This window comes from Mchenga conophoros, linkage group LG14 (genome assembly GCF_057382185.1).
Source record: "Mchenga conophoros isolate Kocher_MC1m ecotype Shallow Benthic linkage group LG14, M_conophoros_male_GT1.1, whole genome shotgun sequence".
In the NCBI taxonomy this organism is placed as follows: domain Eukaryota; kingdom Metazoa; phylum Chordata; class Actinopteri; order Cichliformes; family Cichlidae; genus Mchenga; species Mchenga conophoros.
The window spans coordinates 24,461,345-24,479,396 of NC_140539.1; the positions used below are offsets into that span (position 1 = coordinate 24,461,345).

Genomic DNA, 18,052 nt, shown 5'->3' on the forward strand with positions numbered 1-18,052 from the left:
TCTCAAGATTTCAATTTACATCTGAAAACTCCAAATTTTAGTCATTAAATCGAAATTTCAGCATATTAAGTTGTCATTTTTACTTACAGATAGATAAAAAGAAATCACGGGCATTAACAAATTTCCATCCCATACTTCTAAATGTAAGAAATCCAAAATTATTTCTGGATGGTCAACTTTGGTATTTCTTGAATATCAAACACAAAAAAATGCAAATATAATTTTTTTAAGCTACCTTGCTGTTACGATGTTTACGCTTTTGATTTATCAGACTAAAATTTTTTTTAACCTTTCTCAATTGTAAAGGTTACTAACGGTTTTTCTTTAGCGCCTAAAAAGCCAAAATTCGTGGTGCACTTGAAGGTAACTCCATTAAATGACCTGTAGGCCACCGTCGGATCATTTTGAGTAGGTTTGTGACGTTTTCTTAGACATAATAAAGATTGTTTTGGGTGACAACATTTTGTTTGGTCGCCTTTTTCTTGGGTCTTTTCTTATTTACCGTACTTGTGGTTTTTAACTGAGCTAAATCGTGTTTCTTTTTTGTTTTTTTGTGGCCGTTACGTCTTGTCGTTTGGAAGCTCGTTAGCTTGTGCCACTTCAGGTGTCTCTGGAAGTTACTAAGCCTGAAAGTTAACGACACTTGCCTCCGTTTTACCAGCGCTTCCTCTTTTACTTTAACCACATGCTGATACTTCACTTCGTGCAGCAGCGATTCGCACACACTAGCTGAACAGCTCATGATCACAGACACATCATCATTTTCACGCCCTGCCAGAAGTTTTTAAAAACCTCTGCATCCCTGTCAGCTATTTTTAACTGTATACCATCGGAGGAGCACTTCAGGATCAGTCAGGTAAGGTTAGCTCAAGTTTTTGTGTGTATGTGTGTGTGTGTTTTTTTTTTTATCCGTTTGGTTGTTTTGCTTGGCTGAAAACGTGCAGATAAGACTTGTCTCTTCTTATTGTTTGATCACAGGAAACTGGTACGCGTTTTAATCTAGGGCCAAGTTAAAATCAGGATTTTAAAAAGCTCTAGTGCTGCCCAAGCTCAAATTGAAAGTGTGTGTTAAACCGCCCTTTAAACAAATGACTTACTGATAAGTCTCTTCATTTAGATTGGCTGTGTTTTCCATTTTAGCCACAAAGTGTACGCTGCTGATTGAACAAACAGATGAGTGGTTTTGATGGCAGTGCTTTACTGCCATTTATCACCCTGAGATCTATTTTAAGGGAGTGTTGTTGTTGTTTTAAATTTATTTTATTTTGTTGGGGTTGTTTTGAAATGATCAACTTCCCATAAACTATGTGTCACTGTATGAGCCCCTGCGGATGGCACAACATTCACAGTTATACAGGCCAGCGTGAGTCATTATATAGGATTAGTTATTATTTGGATTATGAATATAGTGAACTGTGTGGTTCTGTATGAGCTGTATTTTCCTTTGTTATCCTTGCTGTCTCATTTCCTGTAAGCACTCCTTTTGAGCTGTCACAGCAAATAACAATCACTTTACCTCACCGTGTTTCATTTATAATGTCGGAAAGGCTTTAAACGGCTTTCTGATAGAGGAAAAGTCATAATTTGACCCTTTTTAAACACTACTGTCTTTTGTATTTACATGAGAAATGTTGCAAAACAGCAATTCCTATGAACAGATAGAGGAAGTTGAACCTGTGTTTTGACATAGCTGACTAGAACGACTGTAAATGCATTATTAAAGGGAACAACCTGTGCTTTTTCTTGTTTTCTATTATTTATATATAGTGAATGATCAAATTAAAAAATAACAAAGGAACAAAAGTTAAGTAAGTGGGGTTAGCCTACCAGCAGCCTGAAGCGTCAAACTGCTGGTACACTGTACATAAAAGATGGACATGGCCATAGTGACATCACCTGTTGTTCATGAGTTCTCATTTTGAAGCACTGAGCCTAGCGTTGTTTCCGTCGCCATCTTGGTGGTTTGAAACTAACCGTGATAACAAGGCGGATCAGGCGAAGAATCCAAAGGAGGCTGCAGCCCCGTAGGCTGGTAGCTTGTACAGTCGTTTATTGGAGATAATTATTTTCAAAAAATTCAAGTTTGACTTTAACTCAAGAAGGCTTGAAACTACCAACCAATACCATCAACACATCAGAAATAACATTAATAACTGCTGTAACAAAACATTTTCCCAAGTATTGGATAAAGTGTTTATTGTATCCAACTTATCTTGAAAATAAATATAGAAAAATTAGAGGAGTCGCCCTCTGCTGGCCTTTACAAAGTATGCAGGACATGCTGCCTTCTTCCATCTTTTCTATACAGGTAGTGAGACTTTTTTTAAAATTTATTTATGAGGGGCAGCAAATCAGAAGAAATCTGAATTAAAGAGGAGGGGAAGTGGATCTATGAGTGTTTCAGATAGTAAATGACTTCACAGGCAGCACCAAGGCCCAGTATAAGATAAAAGTGGGTTATTTTGCATGCTGTATCAGAATAGACAAAAGTACTCTTGTAAAGTCCATGAATAAAGATAAGTTAGAAGGGATCTTAATAGTTTAACCCTTTAACCAGTGGAAACAAGTTACGTCATAAAAGTAGACCATCTATATGGGCGAATTTGCTGTTGCAGCGATGAGCATTTAACATTTGTCTTCTTAAATAATCAAATTCTTACATATTAATTTAAAGTGATTGTTCTTTGCCTTGAAAAATGTCCAAATTATGTAATGCTGACTATTTAAACTCCTAATTTAGACATATCAATGCTTTGTTATATGACCACTATTCCCTATTGGGGGAATTTTTTTTTTTTTTATTTTTTTTTTTTGAAAGAAACACAAGGATAGCAGTCTAAATGAAGCTTATTGGGACAAATGAATCGTGTCCAGACACAGGAGGGCAGTATTAGACAGACGTGACTAATGGTGAAACTGACTAAATCTCAGTGAAACTTTTACAGTTTTCCCCCACATCAGCCCCCCCTGTAATATTTAAATCTTTGTTCTTGTCATATTTTCCTGTAATTATACTCCAGTGCAGTTTCCAGTGAGCCTTTATCTGACAGTTTCTGTCCTGTCGTCTGGAAATAATATGTGACTTTTAAGGGTGATTAAGCACATACGAGTTGGCATTCTTGAATCAAGCGCTGGTTTAAATGTGCGTTTGTTTTTGTATTATCATTGTGTCATCGGGGACTCTTTAGGTAAGGTAAGGGTTTAGGGTTTTATTTGTCTATTGTCCTTGCAATTTTATTTACTAAATCACACATCATCTGCTTTTTCCCACAGATCAGTATAATCCCAGATGATTAACAGGGATTGATCAATAGCACTAACTGAAGTGTGTGATTAATGGATTACCGTTGCTTGATGGAGTCACTGGCTAAGTAGTTTCGACTGTTTTCTAAATCATACTTTGAGGGTGTGTCTGGGTCACTGCTACTATTACGGCATGCAGGATGGGCCAAACTCGCTCTGCTCTATCGCACAGCACTGCCACCCGTGGCAGAGCGAAATGGAAAGCGGGCGAGACAGCCCGTCGACTTCGTATCCGCAGACCTGGGAGCGGAGAAAAATCGAAAAGTGACCAGTTAAACAGGAATCCGATGAAAAATAAAGTGCTGTCGTATTTGGGAAGGAGAAAGCGAGACTCTAGTCAGGGGGAAGCGGATTTGGGTGGCGGAAACGCAGCTGGAGATCCAGCAACGCGCCGCGGCCACAGAGTAGGAAAGTTGCCGAGGGACGAGGTGGTGTCGGGGGTTGGGGAACAGCGAGCAGCCGCGGGTTGTTTTGACACGCCATCCGGGCTAGATGGAAATACTGAACCGACACAGGACGTCGTGAACCGTGAAGCAACCGCTGGTTCATCCGATGCACCAGGCTTGGAAAGTAAGAGCTGTGAAGTCAGCGGCGCGGGCTGCGAGGAGCCGAAACCCGTGCGAAAGAACAATGCCTCGGATCCCCAGACGAGGGCCATGGAAGATAAGCCACTGGGGGGAAGCAACCACGATCCCATTGTGTCTCAGGATCGAGTATTAACTGGAAATAGCACGCGTTCATCCAACTCACCCCCTCTGAAGACCTCTGACCCGGACACTGAGGGGATTTTGTCTAGTTTGGCCTCGGATCAACTTTTGGACTGTGGACTTTCAATTAGGGACGATCAAGCCGAGGCTACAATGACAAAAACCGACTGTAGCACCGTTTCATGCACACCCAAAGCGACCGGCAAACTGAACAGCAGCTGCCCGGTTGAAACAAAGAGCCAAACGGACTCTGATCAGACCAGCCAGAGTCCACCAGGAGGCCAAAGTTTCCCAGGAACCATACCCAAGCTCATCATAACCAGAGACCCCAGTCCGAACCGCTCACAGGTCGCATCGAACCTGCTGAGAATGGAGCCCAACACCGGCTGTCTGGAGCCTCAACCGGACGACGAGTCCCCCTGCTCGGACAGCGGCTGCGGAGGGTCTCCCGCTCTGATGCGGTCCCCCAGGAAGCTGTCCAACTCCTCTTCCATCGGCCTGTCCTCCGCCTCGTCCTTCGAGGAGTCAGAGGACGACTTCACAGGCAGCGACATCGAGTCCAGCCGGTCTCTGTGCAGTCCGGAGGATGGGACGGGGGTGAGTGTCTATTCAAGTCTTCTTCCGCAACAGACAACTTTTATAAAGTTTTCTGTTCAGTTGCTTGCAATATATTCTTCATAAATATTTTAAAAGACCTTCAGCTGGACTCTGACAAGAAACCATAAACTGGTCTTACTACCAAAGCTACCAAAAAATGAGTAATGCAAATATTGTGCAATTGACCATATATGATGGCATTACAGTATTTGAAGCTATTCTTTCCATAAACAAACATGTTGTTAGGTGTGACCACACTGGAACTCATTGTAAAATGAAAATCAATCAAAAAGAAAATGATACAAGTCGGTAACTGACTAGGTATTACATATTAAAATGTAGTACACACACCCTGCATAGGGAATGTACAGTAAACATTCCTGAGTCCTGTGTCAACCTCAACCACAAACACTTTATTTTGTCATCAAATGTAAACAGTGTGTGAGAGCAGGTGTGTCAGTCACTGCTGGTGCTATAAAGACAGTCAAGGAAAGAAATTTGTTTAATATGTGTCACGTTGATAATAAAAGGTCATTATTTGTCAGGAGGTGGAGATTTTTCAGCTGCTGTGGTGCAAATGAGGGGAAAAGGGCCCATTCATTCAGGAGAAATTTAAACCCAAAGGAGAGGAAAATGGTTATTATTGCCAGCCCCCACTTCTGTGTCCTTCCATCACCCATGCCACATGATCGCATGGCTTTGATGAGCTCAGCCTGAGGACCATTTAAACATTGTTTGAATGCATTTCTTAACTGCTCGTCATTCGTTTACAGTCAGCACTTTGAGCTGTGACCAGCCTTCGTTATTAGAGAGCTTAGCCTGCAGCCCCAAGAGGCTTACAGATTTTCCTCTCCTCCGTCCGGGAGAAGTAGCTTAAAGTTTAGTAGGAAGTTGTGATGATTTCCTCCGGTATCAGGAAGCTTTGATGCACTGTTGACTACCATGCATGGAATGCTTTAAAAACAGGATGTGTCTATCAGTATCTTCTTATCATCACGGTAGCTCTGTGAATGCTGAATGTCCAGGTTTTCATGCAGGGCCACATTACCAAGAAAGATTTTCAGCTGTCAGTGTTGTGATTCATACTGCGATGCCCAGGACATAATGATCTTCTGGTGGATGTGGCGGAAAACCCACCCTTTTAATTTATTTATTCATTTTCATAGATCAGGAAAGATTGAGAAATGCGTCACCCATGAAAATTGATGCACTTTGAAATTCACGGTCATACATTAGACCACCCCAGAGTCTCCTCTTTAACATATATTACTTTTGCTTTTCTCCAAATTGTTTAGTCCTTCTCAAAGAGCTGCACCAAACACAGGCCTCTTGAGACCACCGTGAGGTGGAGACAAGCTCCAGTTGATGTTTAATGATTTGATTATTCCTGTGAGTGAGGATCTAAATGTCAAAATAAAGACAGTGTGGGCAGCTTTCTTCCTTCATGCATGATTTTACAAAACAAAGTTCAGCAAAAACTTAATATAACTCGTGTCACGATGGCTTAATTAGATTAAGTATAAAAATAACATCCATATCGAGTCCACCCATCTAGTGATCTCAATCAACTGAAAGATGAACATTTTATCCACAGAAGTTTGTCTGTTACTGTCGCAGCTTTAGTTGAGATCAAACATTCTTTCGACTTGTTTCAAATGTAAAACATCACAAAAAAATGAGAAAAACCACACCTTAATCTCTTCTAAGAAGCCAGTGTGGTATCTTCAGATGTTTGTTTTTCTATGTTCTGCAGTCTTAACATGCAAGCAGTGCTATAAAACAGAAACACTTTAAATCCTCGCATTCAAAAAGGAAAAACGAAGAGTTTTTGCTTGAAAATTATAAAAAATAAAACGCCTATAATTTATAATACCCCCTCATGTTTACCGTCCCCTTTGTCAGTCATTCGTTTAGTGTAAAGTCCATAAAATACCTCTGTCATGTTCAGATACACATTTCTGCAAACATATTGATTCACATATTGCATGTTTTGAGTGAACAGGACAGCGGACAGTGTAATTTCCTGGCTATTATAACAACACGCAGGAAGTGAGCAACCTGAGTAGTTGCACTTGAGGTGTTGTAACAAACAGGATGACGCTGGCCTGTGGTTTCTGATAAGAGCTGGTTTTAATGGGCATGTTTTGTCATATGTGCAGCTGTGTGGAAAACGCTTTTGTTTGTTGTAATTAATAGAAAGAGGGAGTGTGTGTGGCCGTGCCGTCAGCTCACAAACAAACCTAACATTTTCTTCATGAGGTGACGTGAGCAGATACTTGTTCGCGCATGCACGCACACAGACACACACACACAGAGCGATGCCGTCTTGCATTCAGAGTTCATTGTGTGTCATGGAAAATTGGGCTGAAGGCTGAGCCGGTTGCTAGGCAACGTCTTTGCCATATATGGTGTTTTTTTTTTTTCTCCTTGTGTTGTTCGCTCCACCAACAGTGTCTACTCTGTCCCTGACATTTGAATGCTATAAGATATAAATTCCTGCCAACGTCTGCTGTGCACAGCAGCGCCGATATTTTTGCATGATCATGTCTTCCATGTGAGACACTCTTTCTCCCTCTACAGTTTGCCTGCACTTATATAAAAAGGCTTAATATTTTCCTCTTAACACACTGTGAAACATACAGTGGAACGGAAAACAAGAGGAAAATTAGAGTAAGCAGACAAAAGAAGGAGCGCGCACAGATGAAAAAGATGCAGCGAAACTTTGAACACGTAGCCTACACTTGATGATTATTCTTATTTATGCATGCTTATTCACTCATGAGCCACAATTGCAGACTTGTTTTCCGTCCCACACATCACTCCCACAGCACTTATACACAAAATCCACGATACAGGAAAGTCCACGTTAGTTAAAAGTTAGCTTCGCTTTTATGTATTTATGTGCACAACACAGAATTACCTGATACAAGATGTATCAGGTTAAGATGTAACGCCCGCAATGAAATAAAATCCAGTGGTGCAGGAAGCACCAGATTCAGAGTATCAACGCCTTGAGTAAAAATTCTCCATTACTTCCAAGCAAATCATTTGCTTTTGGAACGTTGGCTGTTTCTTATCAACAATCTATTAAGGAAGTAAAGAGCATCATATCTCTTAACCCTATATCACACCTATAAAACTGTGCCTAGCTGGATCATTAAACATGTTGTCTCTGGAGTATTTTTTAGGTCGCTGTTCTGTTTTTGTAACTGTGCGCATGTGCTTTAGTTTTTGCAATGTGTGACATTTTTAATGTTATATGGTTATGCTCCGGATCTTATCTTTGAATACGTGCTTCTGCACTTTTGTTTTTCCTATTACTGTCTATTATTTCCATCAATCTCCCAGGGACAAGATATGAAAATGAGCCTGTATGACTTCATCTGGCACATTCACACTATGGACAATGTACACTGTACACTGCCCCGTTTTTAACAAACAAACAAAAGACAAACAAAAAAACAAGACCAACAGCTTTTGAGTAAAAGTACTCACAGCGTTTGGAGGGGGTGGGGTGGGGGATCATCATTTCCTTCATTACATAAAATTAAAAGACGTGCATACAGTTAAAGAACACAATACTGGATCACAAAAAAAATCCAAAACCTGGAAAGCAGTGAGACTTAACCTCCTGTCATAAAAGGTAGAACGCTGTCATTGATCCTTTCTAAACCAGCAAATCAAATTTTGCTCATATATGCCATAACCCCCACACATGTCCTCATGTGTATAAATAAGTAATTTTGTTATTATGACTTGATGCACAAACACAAACTTTTAGTGTGGTTTGTAAAGTACAAGCAAAAAGCCGACTTAACCAGCCAATACATTTAATGGACTCCCAAGTGAGATATTGCTCATTTTTTACTGAAGAAAGATGTTACCAAAAATGACAGTTCCATATAAGGAGTCCTTCACTCATAAATCTGCAAGTTAAATACTTAATATGCGAGCTGGAAAGTGAGCTGCTTTTCTTAGCTCAAGGTTTCACTGGAACTATATCAGATTTTATGTAAATAAGAGTTGCCAAAATAATGTTTTTATAGTTAAATGTGCTCCGCAAATAGAATCGGTCGTTAGTGGAAAATCATTAAACAACACACTGAGATGTAATGTAGGTATAAGAGGTCGAATACTTCCAAGTATTCAGGAAACGGTGATATTAAAGGGAAAAAGTAGCAAATCCAGCAAATACCAAATGTATTTTCATTTGTCAGTGATATCAGCTGATGACGTAATACCGTGTTTCTGGCACATGCAAATAAACATTTCAAATATTATCAGATAAAAGAGACATGTGAGTCTGTTTTCTGCAGATGGTTTTCAGGCGGAGGTTGAAGCCGGTGCCATCTTCTGTGCGTTCACTGGCCCACCACAGTGGAGCTTCATGAGCTCTGAAGACTTGAGTGAAGGGAAAGGGATGTGGTTTATATAAAGTAGTTTTGAGAAAAGGTCTCTAAGAGTACCTGAAAACACGGTTCGGGTTTGCATACAGTATGGTGTCACTCTTGTAGCTGACTGTCGCTTGACAGGTTTAGTTTTGTCCCCGTGCACAAACGCACAACTCCGTAGGCCACATAGTAGTCAAGACCTCATCATGCAGACAAAAGAGGAGCTGTGGGACTATATGGAAATGTTTGTTGGCTCTACCCCCACCTGCACTGAATCTGGCAGGAGATTGGCTAAGCATGAGGCTCAGGATAGGCCCAGAGGGGATTAGAGGATGAGAGAGTGAGACAGGAGAGAAACAAAGGTTTACACTGGGAGAAAGCGAAGACGGCTCGCAGAGTGGGGGATTTGCGCCTTCGGGGAGACGGGGTGAATGATTTCAGGGATGAACTGCGAGTAACAGGACTAGTTCAAACAGGCAGAAAGTGGCGAGAGCCAGAAAAGGGACAGCCTTAGGACACTTGGTGGATATGTTTGATGACGGCAACAAAGAAATTGAGAAAGCGTGAAGAAATCAAAGGGTGGAGTACTAAAATTCTGCAATGGTGCAAATTGTGAATTAGAGTGACAAAAAGGAGGTTGTAGAGACGCACGAGTGATTATTTATCGGGCGATAAAGGAGACAAACAAACACCAAAAATTGACAGCTTGACTAAAGGTGATTTACCAGAGGAAGACCGAGCAGACAGTGGACTGAGTTAAAGGACGTTATAGATGACTGTGAAGGATCTCACGCCCACAGGGAGGCACGCGTCCCTGACGTTTGATTTAAGAGACCCTGTCCTGATGGCGGGGGGCATTTTGTGTTGGTTGCGTTCTCGTGTCGTCTCCGGGGTCGTGTGTATCTGTGTCGGCACCTGCCTCCTCCTCCGCTACTGCTCCGTTTGCCAGGTAAGAAAAGGGTCCAAAAATAATTATTGAGAGAGCAGAGATACTGATTCAAATTTAACCTACCTCAGCCACTGTTATAAATGTACGCTGATGTCATGCTTCCTCAGAAACATGATATAAGGGGAGATTGTATCAAAGAGACTTGGGTATTCAAATAGAAATTAAAAAAAGATTGCTGTTGTAGCTGTTACAGCATATGAGGGCTATCTGGCTCGCGTTCAGCCACAAAGTTATGGGTTAAGAAGCCAGTAAGCCAGTAGCAGCAGGCTCACCATGCTGCACACCAAGTGCTGCTATAACAGCTAAAAAGTAAGGTTTTGGAAAGGTGTACTAAATATTAACATTATAATTTAATAGCACCAAAAGTTGAAGTAGCTCCCACAACTTGTTTTACCCAGCTGATCATTACAGGCCTCATTATGGGCTATAATTATTGAAGATGGGTCTTTTTCTCCTGACCACAGTGGCCTTTGGTGGCGGCTGTGCACATGGCCACAAATGGTCTACATATATTTCAAGGCAAAGAGTCTGTTACATTACTCGTGTTATTTTTTGACAATTTTACAAGCAAAGATGTGTTTTAATTTTTGAGTAATTAAAAAAAAAAACCTTGTTAACTGGTGAGTCTTCTTTAGTGGGCACTTATTTCTTTTATATGCTGGAAAATCGCCACTAAAGGGCTACTGAAGTGGCAGTGAAACACCTTCCTCGTCTTGGATGCATACTTTACACATCTAAAGCAGAACATTCATGGCCCTTGTAACGTCTCTTAGCAGCGCCATTGTTGTCATTGTCTGCTGTGCTGGGAAGTGTTAGGGCCGGTGACATTCCTGGAATTGGATCCCATAGGTCTAGGAAATATGAAAAAGGGATGGGAGCACTACAGGGGGAAAAAAAAGAAAGTGGTAAAAGCAAGGGATCTCTGTCTGTTTCAAAGAAAAAAATTTAAAATAACCTCAAATGGGGGTTGATATGATAACTTTGTATGTTTGTGTTATGTGTACAGTTTTCATGAGTTATATAAAAGAAAGTGGAGATGGCGAGGGTTTGACTGTGTGGGGTGAAATGTGACCTCAGCATTTAAAACGTGTTTGTGTGTGTGTGGGACGGCTTCTTCGCTTTAAGCTGAAACGTCGAAAGCTCTTTATGTGCTCTTTGATGGGCTTCTGAACATTTATCAAACCACCCTTTTAAGAACGCCTTAATGTCCACAAGAATATTAGCAGCATTAGTATTTGGCAGTGCATCTGCTGTTAAGGAGGTGCATTCAGCTCCACAGAGGCAGCACATTAAGCTGTCAGCATAGGGCCATCAGAGAGCCTGACCTGGACGAGGAAAGTGAAAGAAGAGAGGCTGAAGCATCACGTTTCTCCCCGCTCAGGCCTTCTGTCACTGAACTGGTCTTCAGATGGAAACAGATGCTGGTAATGACTAAATATTAGTGAGGAGAAGAAGTAAAAGATTTGATAAGTAAACAGATTCTGTTTGGGCCACAGGTGAATGCTATTTCTGGACTTGTGCATTCAGAAAACTAATATTTATCTGTGATCAGTAATCACAGCACGTCGTTACAGCTGGCAGGAAATCTAGTCAAATATTCAACTGTAAACTAAAAATGTTTAAATAAAGGTCGAGCATGTTTTGGGAATTTTAAGAGTCTTTCTAGAGTCTCTGGTGACAGTTTTCTTGCCTGAGTGGAAAGTTGAAATGTCGCTGGCTTTTGTTGTGGGTTCATTTGGATATTTTCCCTTTGAGTTTGAATATAACCGTTCTTTTTGCAAATAAAGAGAAGAGGAGTTTTTCTGAATAGGCTGAGATATTTGTATTTATTTGAAGTCTAATCAGAGATTTCGGTTAAGGTAAAGATCAGCTCAAACACATCCTGAGAGACTGTATGGGGTGTCAACAGGCAGTGGAAATAAGCAGGCTAGTAAGAGAGAAAAGAGAAAATAGATAATAGAAGTGTTTCATCACTGTGATCCTGCACATCTATTAGTGTTTGTCACCTTCATTTGCCAAATGAAGGTGTGGTTTGCTCAGTTAAGTGAGCAAGAGGAATTTTTGTCATGTTGAAAATTCAGTCGTTTACGTCACATGTGGTGAAGTGCTGTTCTTCACCCAGACGAGGCTGAGGTTAGAGTAAGGTGAATCTGTGGGTGTCGTTTAAGATTAAGTCCACAGCCGTCTCTCGTTGACTCTCTTCACCTTCGGCCTCTTGCTAAAAATCCTGGTAGTGACCTGCTCTCTGTTTTAAGCAGAATTTCTTTTTATTGTAGGCTTCGTGCCATCTCATGTTAAGATTAAACCTGTTATCCATCCTGGGATCTGAGGTTGAGAAACTGATGATAAAAGATTTAAATGCACACTCATTCTAGTTCTTAGAATGGTTACAAACTTACATGTTTGATTCAAGTTATCGCACTAATATACCAGAATAAATAATCCACAATTAAAGTAAAACCCTTTGGAAAGTTTCATCCCGATACGTAAAACTGCTCCTTCTCCTTCAACTAAAAAGTGTTTTTAAGGCTTTCAAACTGTTGCGAACAGTTTAAACTTGAAGCATTTTTTCCCCCTTCTTCTTCTTCATTTGAGGTAAACGCATACGCAGTGTTTCCAGTGTGTTTATGTTCCTGGATTAAGACTGTTTTACTGTGACAGTTTCCAAGAGCAGCGGGGGGAAGGAATGCAGAGCAAAGGGAAGAGCAATCTCTCTCTCACACGCATACAGAGAGAAATAATTTAGTTGTAAAAAGATAACTTTTATGGTTATGGCCTCTTGCATTTTATTACTCGCAGAAACCGGTTTTGTTGCCCAGTGCTAATTTTCTTTCTGCTCCTTTAACCTAATTGTCTCTGTGCTTTAAACCGGTTTGGTGCATAGAAGCATTTTAGGACTTAATCAGCTGAAATGTAAAACAAACACACACACACACACACACACACACACACACACACACACACACACACACACCCACACCCAGAACTGGCTGTCCGTTTGTTGTGATTTCCCACACACATGTTCTAATCAATCAGTATCAGGCGCCTCTCTAACTGCTTGCGTCAAAGCGGCTGTTGCACAGTGTCCTTGTTCTAGTGTTTCCCAACACAGATTACTGTAACCCACACACAGGCCCACAAGCTCGCAAACACGGAGGTTCTGTTTTACGACACCACAGCGGAGGCTTTGGTAAATGTTTTATGAATGGGCTTTGTCGTGTATGCGGCACACCTGGCCTTGGCTGCAGGGGAGGGTCTGTCCAATGTCTACTGATATGTTTGTGTGGGTATGAGGACAGTACAGGTTGGGTTTTCCTTTTAATGAGTAATCAGTCTTTTGGCCTGCACTCAGCTCAGTACTGTTTGTCCAGGAAAGAAAGCTCCTTTTCTGATTAGTCAGAGCTTCAGATTTATTATGTGTGTGACCGCCCATGCTTTTTTAAAAAACAAGGCGATGAAACCCTCTATTGTTTTTTTTCATCTTTCAGAGTAAGTCCTGGCACAAGCTGAAGACCATGGTTCACTGGTCCCCCTTTGTCGTGTCCTTCAAGAAGCGTTACCCATGGGTGCAGCTTGCTGGCCATGCAGGTATGTGTAAATGCAGGATATTTGTACACCTGCATATCAGATGCATTTATATGGAGGTTCCTTCTAAGAAAAGAACAAAAGATTTATGCTACTGTCGTATCTACTGAAAGGCTGGCAAGCATAAAGTTTAAGGGCAACAGTGCCGGCTCTATCCTGCTCACTTGTACGCCTTTTTTCAGATCTGCAGACAAACAAAAATGCACAGACATGTTGTAGTTTCTGATCTTTCTGTCTCATGCGTCATTAATTTTCTTTCCCTATCTTTCTCCAAGGTAACTTCCAGGCTGGGGAGTACGGGCGTTTGTTGAAGCGATACTGTGAGTGTGAGCAGCAGTGCCTGCAGAAGCTAATGACGGACTCTCTGCGCCCCTACGTGCCCGGATATTACGGCATAGTACAAAAAGACGACCATGACTACAACCTGATGGATGACCTGCTGGCTGACTTTGACTCGCCTTCCATCATGGACTGCAAAATGGGCAGCAGGTAAGACTTGGCACGTGACAAAGAGAGTGTATTTGTGTAAAAAGCATTTTTCCAAAAACAGCTTGTGCCTTAGGAAGGCAAAATGATTCTTGAGTTTACCTTCACGCACATTTACTCTTGAATCGTGTATGTAGAATGAAGGCTGTGCAAACATTTAAATCTAACCCAAACTCTCAGGACTTACTTGGAGGAGGAGCTGACAAAAGCCAGGGAGCGTCCACGTTTGAGGAAGGACATGTACGACAAAATGATTGCCGTGGACCCCGGGGCTCCAACAGAGGAGGAACGGGCCAAGCAGGGTGTCCTCAAACCGCGGTACATGCAGTGGAGGGAGACACTTAGCTCCACCGCCACCCTGGGCTTCCGGATCGAAGGCATTAAGGTATGAGGTCATGCTGAACACACAAACACATCTAGCCTGAAGACCTCAGCTTCAAGAGAATAAACAGCTGTGCTTGTTGCTGCAAAGACGTAAACCAATCAGTGGGAGTAAACACTTATCAGTTTGTTCACAAGACAGACCACGTGCACTGGGGTGAAATGGAAAATGTGGTTGGTTAACATGCAGTCATTAGGGGGACTGTTTGTTCTTTCGAAAATAAATCCGAGGCTGGTTATCAGTTTGTGCCAATAGTGAATTTGCATGCTACTCAGAGACTAAAGAAAAAATGTGATGACACGCAGTGTATTAAAGGCTCGCTGCAGCTGTATTTTCCAGTTGAACGAGTTCTGTGACTGTGGAATTTATTTAGAGCCATTTGTTTCCACCTCGAACCTCAACAAAACACAACTGTTAAAACCTTCTGTTGTCCAGATAGTAGCGTGAATCGGCATGTATAAGCTGAAGTGAGTCATTATGACATTTTTGATGGTTTCCTTTTTTTCTATATAGAGAGCTGATGGAACCTGCAACACCAACTTTAAGAAGACAAAACACAGAGAGCAAGTGATGCAGGCCTTGGAGGACTTTGTTGATGGCAACACTCAGATTCTGGTATGTTGTTCAATTGTTATGTTTTGTAAATGCAAAAAAGCAAAAAGCAGGAATCAGCAGCTGCTTAGTTTAACTCGGCCGGTGAGAAGAGGAAACGGCTATCGTGGCTTTGTCAGCTCCTCTGTAGGTCACTAATAGGTTGTTCTGTTATTTAGAGGAGTCTCTCACTGACTCGCATCAGACACACAGACAACAAGCTGTTACTTTGTTCTTAGATTTGTACAAATAAGACAACCAGATGTGGCATGTTCATTAGTAAATCTTAGAGATGCTGCTTTATGCTCCACCGCTTCTCGGGTCTGCACTGTGCTCACTCTATACAGGACTTACATCCTTGTTTCACGCGGTAGCACCTGCATCAAACAAGGATGTAAGGTTTTACACTTACCTTTAAATAAGAAAGAAGAACAAAAAGTGTTTTGTTTGGGTTTTTTGGCTCCAATTTGCAAATTCCCACAGTCTCAGTTTCTGTGTCCTTTTTTTCTGTTTTCCTCAGAAACTCTACCTGCAGCGGTTGGAGGAACTACGCTCAGCCCTGGAGCAGTCACAGTTCTTCAGGACACACGAGGTGAGACGGACTCCGTTCTGACTTCTTCTAACAGACCTGTTGTCTGTGTTGCTGATTTGTTACAATCCCATCAGCGCTGCATACTTAAACTCACTGGTCTTGCTGGTTTATCGATTGCAGGTTGTGGGCAGCTCTCTTCTGTTTGTGCACGACGCCTCAGGAAAAGCGAAAGTCTGGATGATCGACTTTGGAAAAACGGTCCCCTTGCAGACACCTCAAACTCTCGACCACAGGACTCCCTGGGTGGAGGGCAACAGGGAGGACGGCTACCTGTGGGGACTGGACAACCTCATAGACATCTTCAGCACCATGCTCCCGGAGACTCCTTGAGCGAGACACAGGACTGCAGTAAGAGACTGATGGGATGTTGAAGAAGATTATACAAACTAAGAGTGACAGAGGAATGGCTAACAGAGGGCCACCACTTCAGTTACTCCTTTCAGGGCTCACACCAAGTGACTTTATCAACTTGTACCAGTGTGAGAAGGGTGGGCGAAGTGGAATATGCCAAAAGGTTAACGTTATGCATTATGTGGAATAAGGGGGCGGATGATACGAGCTGTTAAATTTAAAGCACAATTGTAACTTTGTTTTGTTTTACTTGGGCTGTGGTTTATTTTCTGAGAGTACAGGCCTCTGCACTCATGGACCTTTAGCAGTCACTTTTTATTGCAGAGACTCATCTCGCTCCTCCTCACAGCTCCCTCTGTTGGCGAGAGGTGGCCAGAGCAGCCACCTCCTCAGCCGTGATCTTGACCAACAGGAGCGTGTTTTTGTTTTTGTTGTTTGTTTGTTTGTTTTAAACGAGCCTCTGAGGAGTGTTGGATTTTTGTTTTTGTTTTTTATCATGGACCACTTTTGATGACTAAGTATACAGCAACACTAAAAGCAGTGGTCAGACCACGTGTTAACTAACTCAGCATGTAAATACAGTTTAATTTAACTTTGTTTTGTTTTTTCCTGCCTTGGTATAGCCTTCTTACTGTGTTTGTATGATTTCTGTGCCTGGCTTTTTAAAAAAAGAAACTGAGCTATCTGATCATTCCACTTGCAGTGGACTCGTGCTATTTTACTTCCAAAAGAGTTCACCCAAGTATGAATCGATTTACATTGAAATCCCACAGTTTTAACTTTTCTTGGAAACAGAAAGTTTTTTTCTTAATTGGACTTTTGTATGAAAATGCAGTGATTTTTAGTAAGAAGCTCGACAGCCTTGTTTGTCTGAAGTTTGTTGCACTATGGATTCTCACAAAGCCATTGAACAAAACATGTCTGTGCGTCTCCAGCAGAGGTTTAAGTATTGGGTTTACTGTTCAACGTAAATATTTCTGCCTGTTATCTCGATTCGCTGATCAGTGTTGCTTTAGTCTGTGAAACTGGAATTACCCGATTAATCTGATCAGTTCGTGTGGGCTCTGACTTACACACAAACTCAAAACCCAAAAAAAATAAAAATAAAATCTGTGTATGAGCGATGACGGGTGTCTGAGTAAAACAGAGGTTAAAGGACACCGCTGTAAACATAATTAAGCTAGGATAGACAGGAGGAATGTGGGTATTTACATTTTTGTATGCAACATTGAAAGTTTACAAAGAAGCGACACTGTTATACGTGCAGGCCGTGCTTGTGAGCATGTGCATCAGATCCCGACGGGAATGTGACGCATTGGTGAACGTCAAGTGTCCAGTCTTCCTTTGACAGTGTCAGGCAGCACTGTTTAGGTGGGTGGGGGTGTGGGCGTGTGGTTAACTCGGCACGAACATTTCCCACACAAGTGCTGTGAACGCGTGACTTAACAAGATTGGAATTCGAATTCAGGAGTTTAGATTTTTCATCTCCGAAGGGTAAACATGGCAGGAGAGACGGATAGTATAGTGTTTACAAAGTGTTAAAAACCTTTGCCCAGAAAGTCTCTATATTTGTAAAATGTCAAACTATCAGGTTTTCAAAGAGGGTGCTGCTTTGTAAGCAAGAAAACTGGATTCGTGACCACATTTTGTATTTCAAAGGCAGCGCTTTTCACAGAAAGAACAGACGGACTGATTGAAACTGTTTATAAACCTCTGCTTTGTCCAGACGGTCGTGGATTACAATAAAATGAAAGTGGAGAGTTTTCAGAGTTTTGGGGGATTTTTATTGTAATTTTTTTTCAGTTCTTTGTGCAAACACACACACACACACACCAAATCATATACTTTTGTAAAAGAGCGCTGAATCAAGATGATCTAACATTTAATTATAAATTTAACACTACTGTAAGAATATGTCCTGTTCAGTCAGCTGTGACCTTTTATCACAAGTTTCTAAATAAAACCAGATGAATCATTTTGTGTTGAACTGTCCCTGAAAACTGAGATGGTGGAAACTTTGTGTAAAAACTAGATGACAATTTATTTTTGGTTGATAAGAAAATTAGCAGTCCACAAGTACAGAGACAAGAAAACCACCTTAATGAAGATCAGAATCAA

General features: G+C 41.4%; 1 protein-coding gene across 1 annotated transcript; it reads left to right on the forward strand.

Moving 5' to 3' along the window:
- The first annotated feature begins 388 nt into the window (after positions 1 to 388).
- On the forward strand, positions 389 to 17,911 carry LOC146559789 (inositol-trisphosphate 3-kinase A-like). The gene is made up of 8 exons (XM_085243520.1): positions 389 to 856; positions 3,274 to 4,607; positions 13,436 to 13,535; positions 13,808 to 14,021; positions 14,199 to 14,403; positions 14,914 to 15,015; positions 15,512 to 15,583; positions 15,704 to 17,911. Exons 2-8 carry the CDS (start codon positions 3,444 to 3,446, stop codon positions 15,911 to 15,913), a joined length of 2,067 nt encoding a protein of 688 aa, XP_085099646.1. The 5' UTR covers positions 389 to 856; positions 3,274 to 3,443; the 3' UTR covers positions 15,914 to 17,911.
- Positions 17,912 to 18,052: the final 141 nt, after the last annotated feature.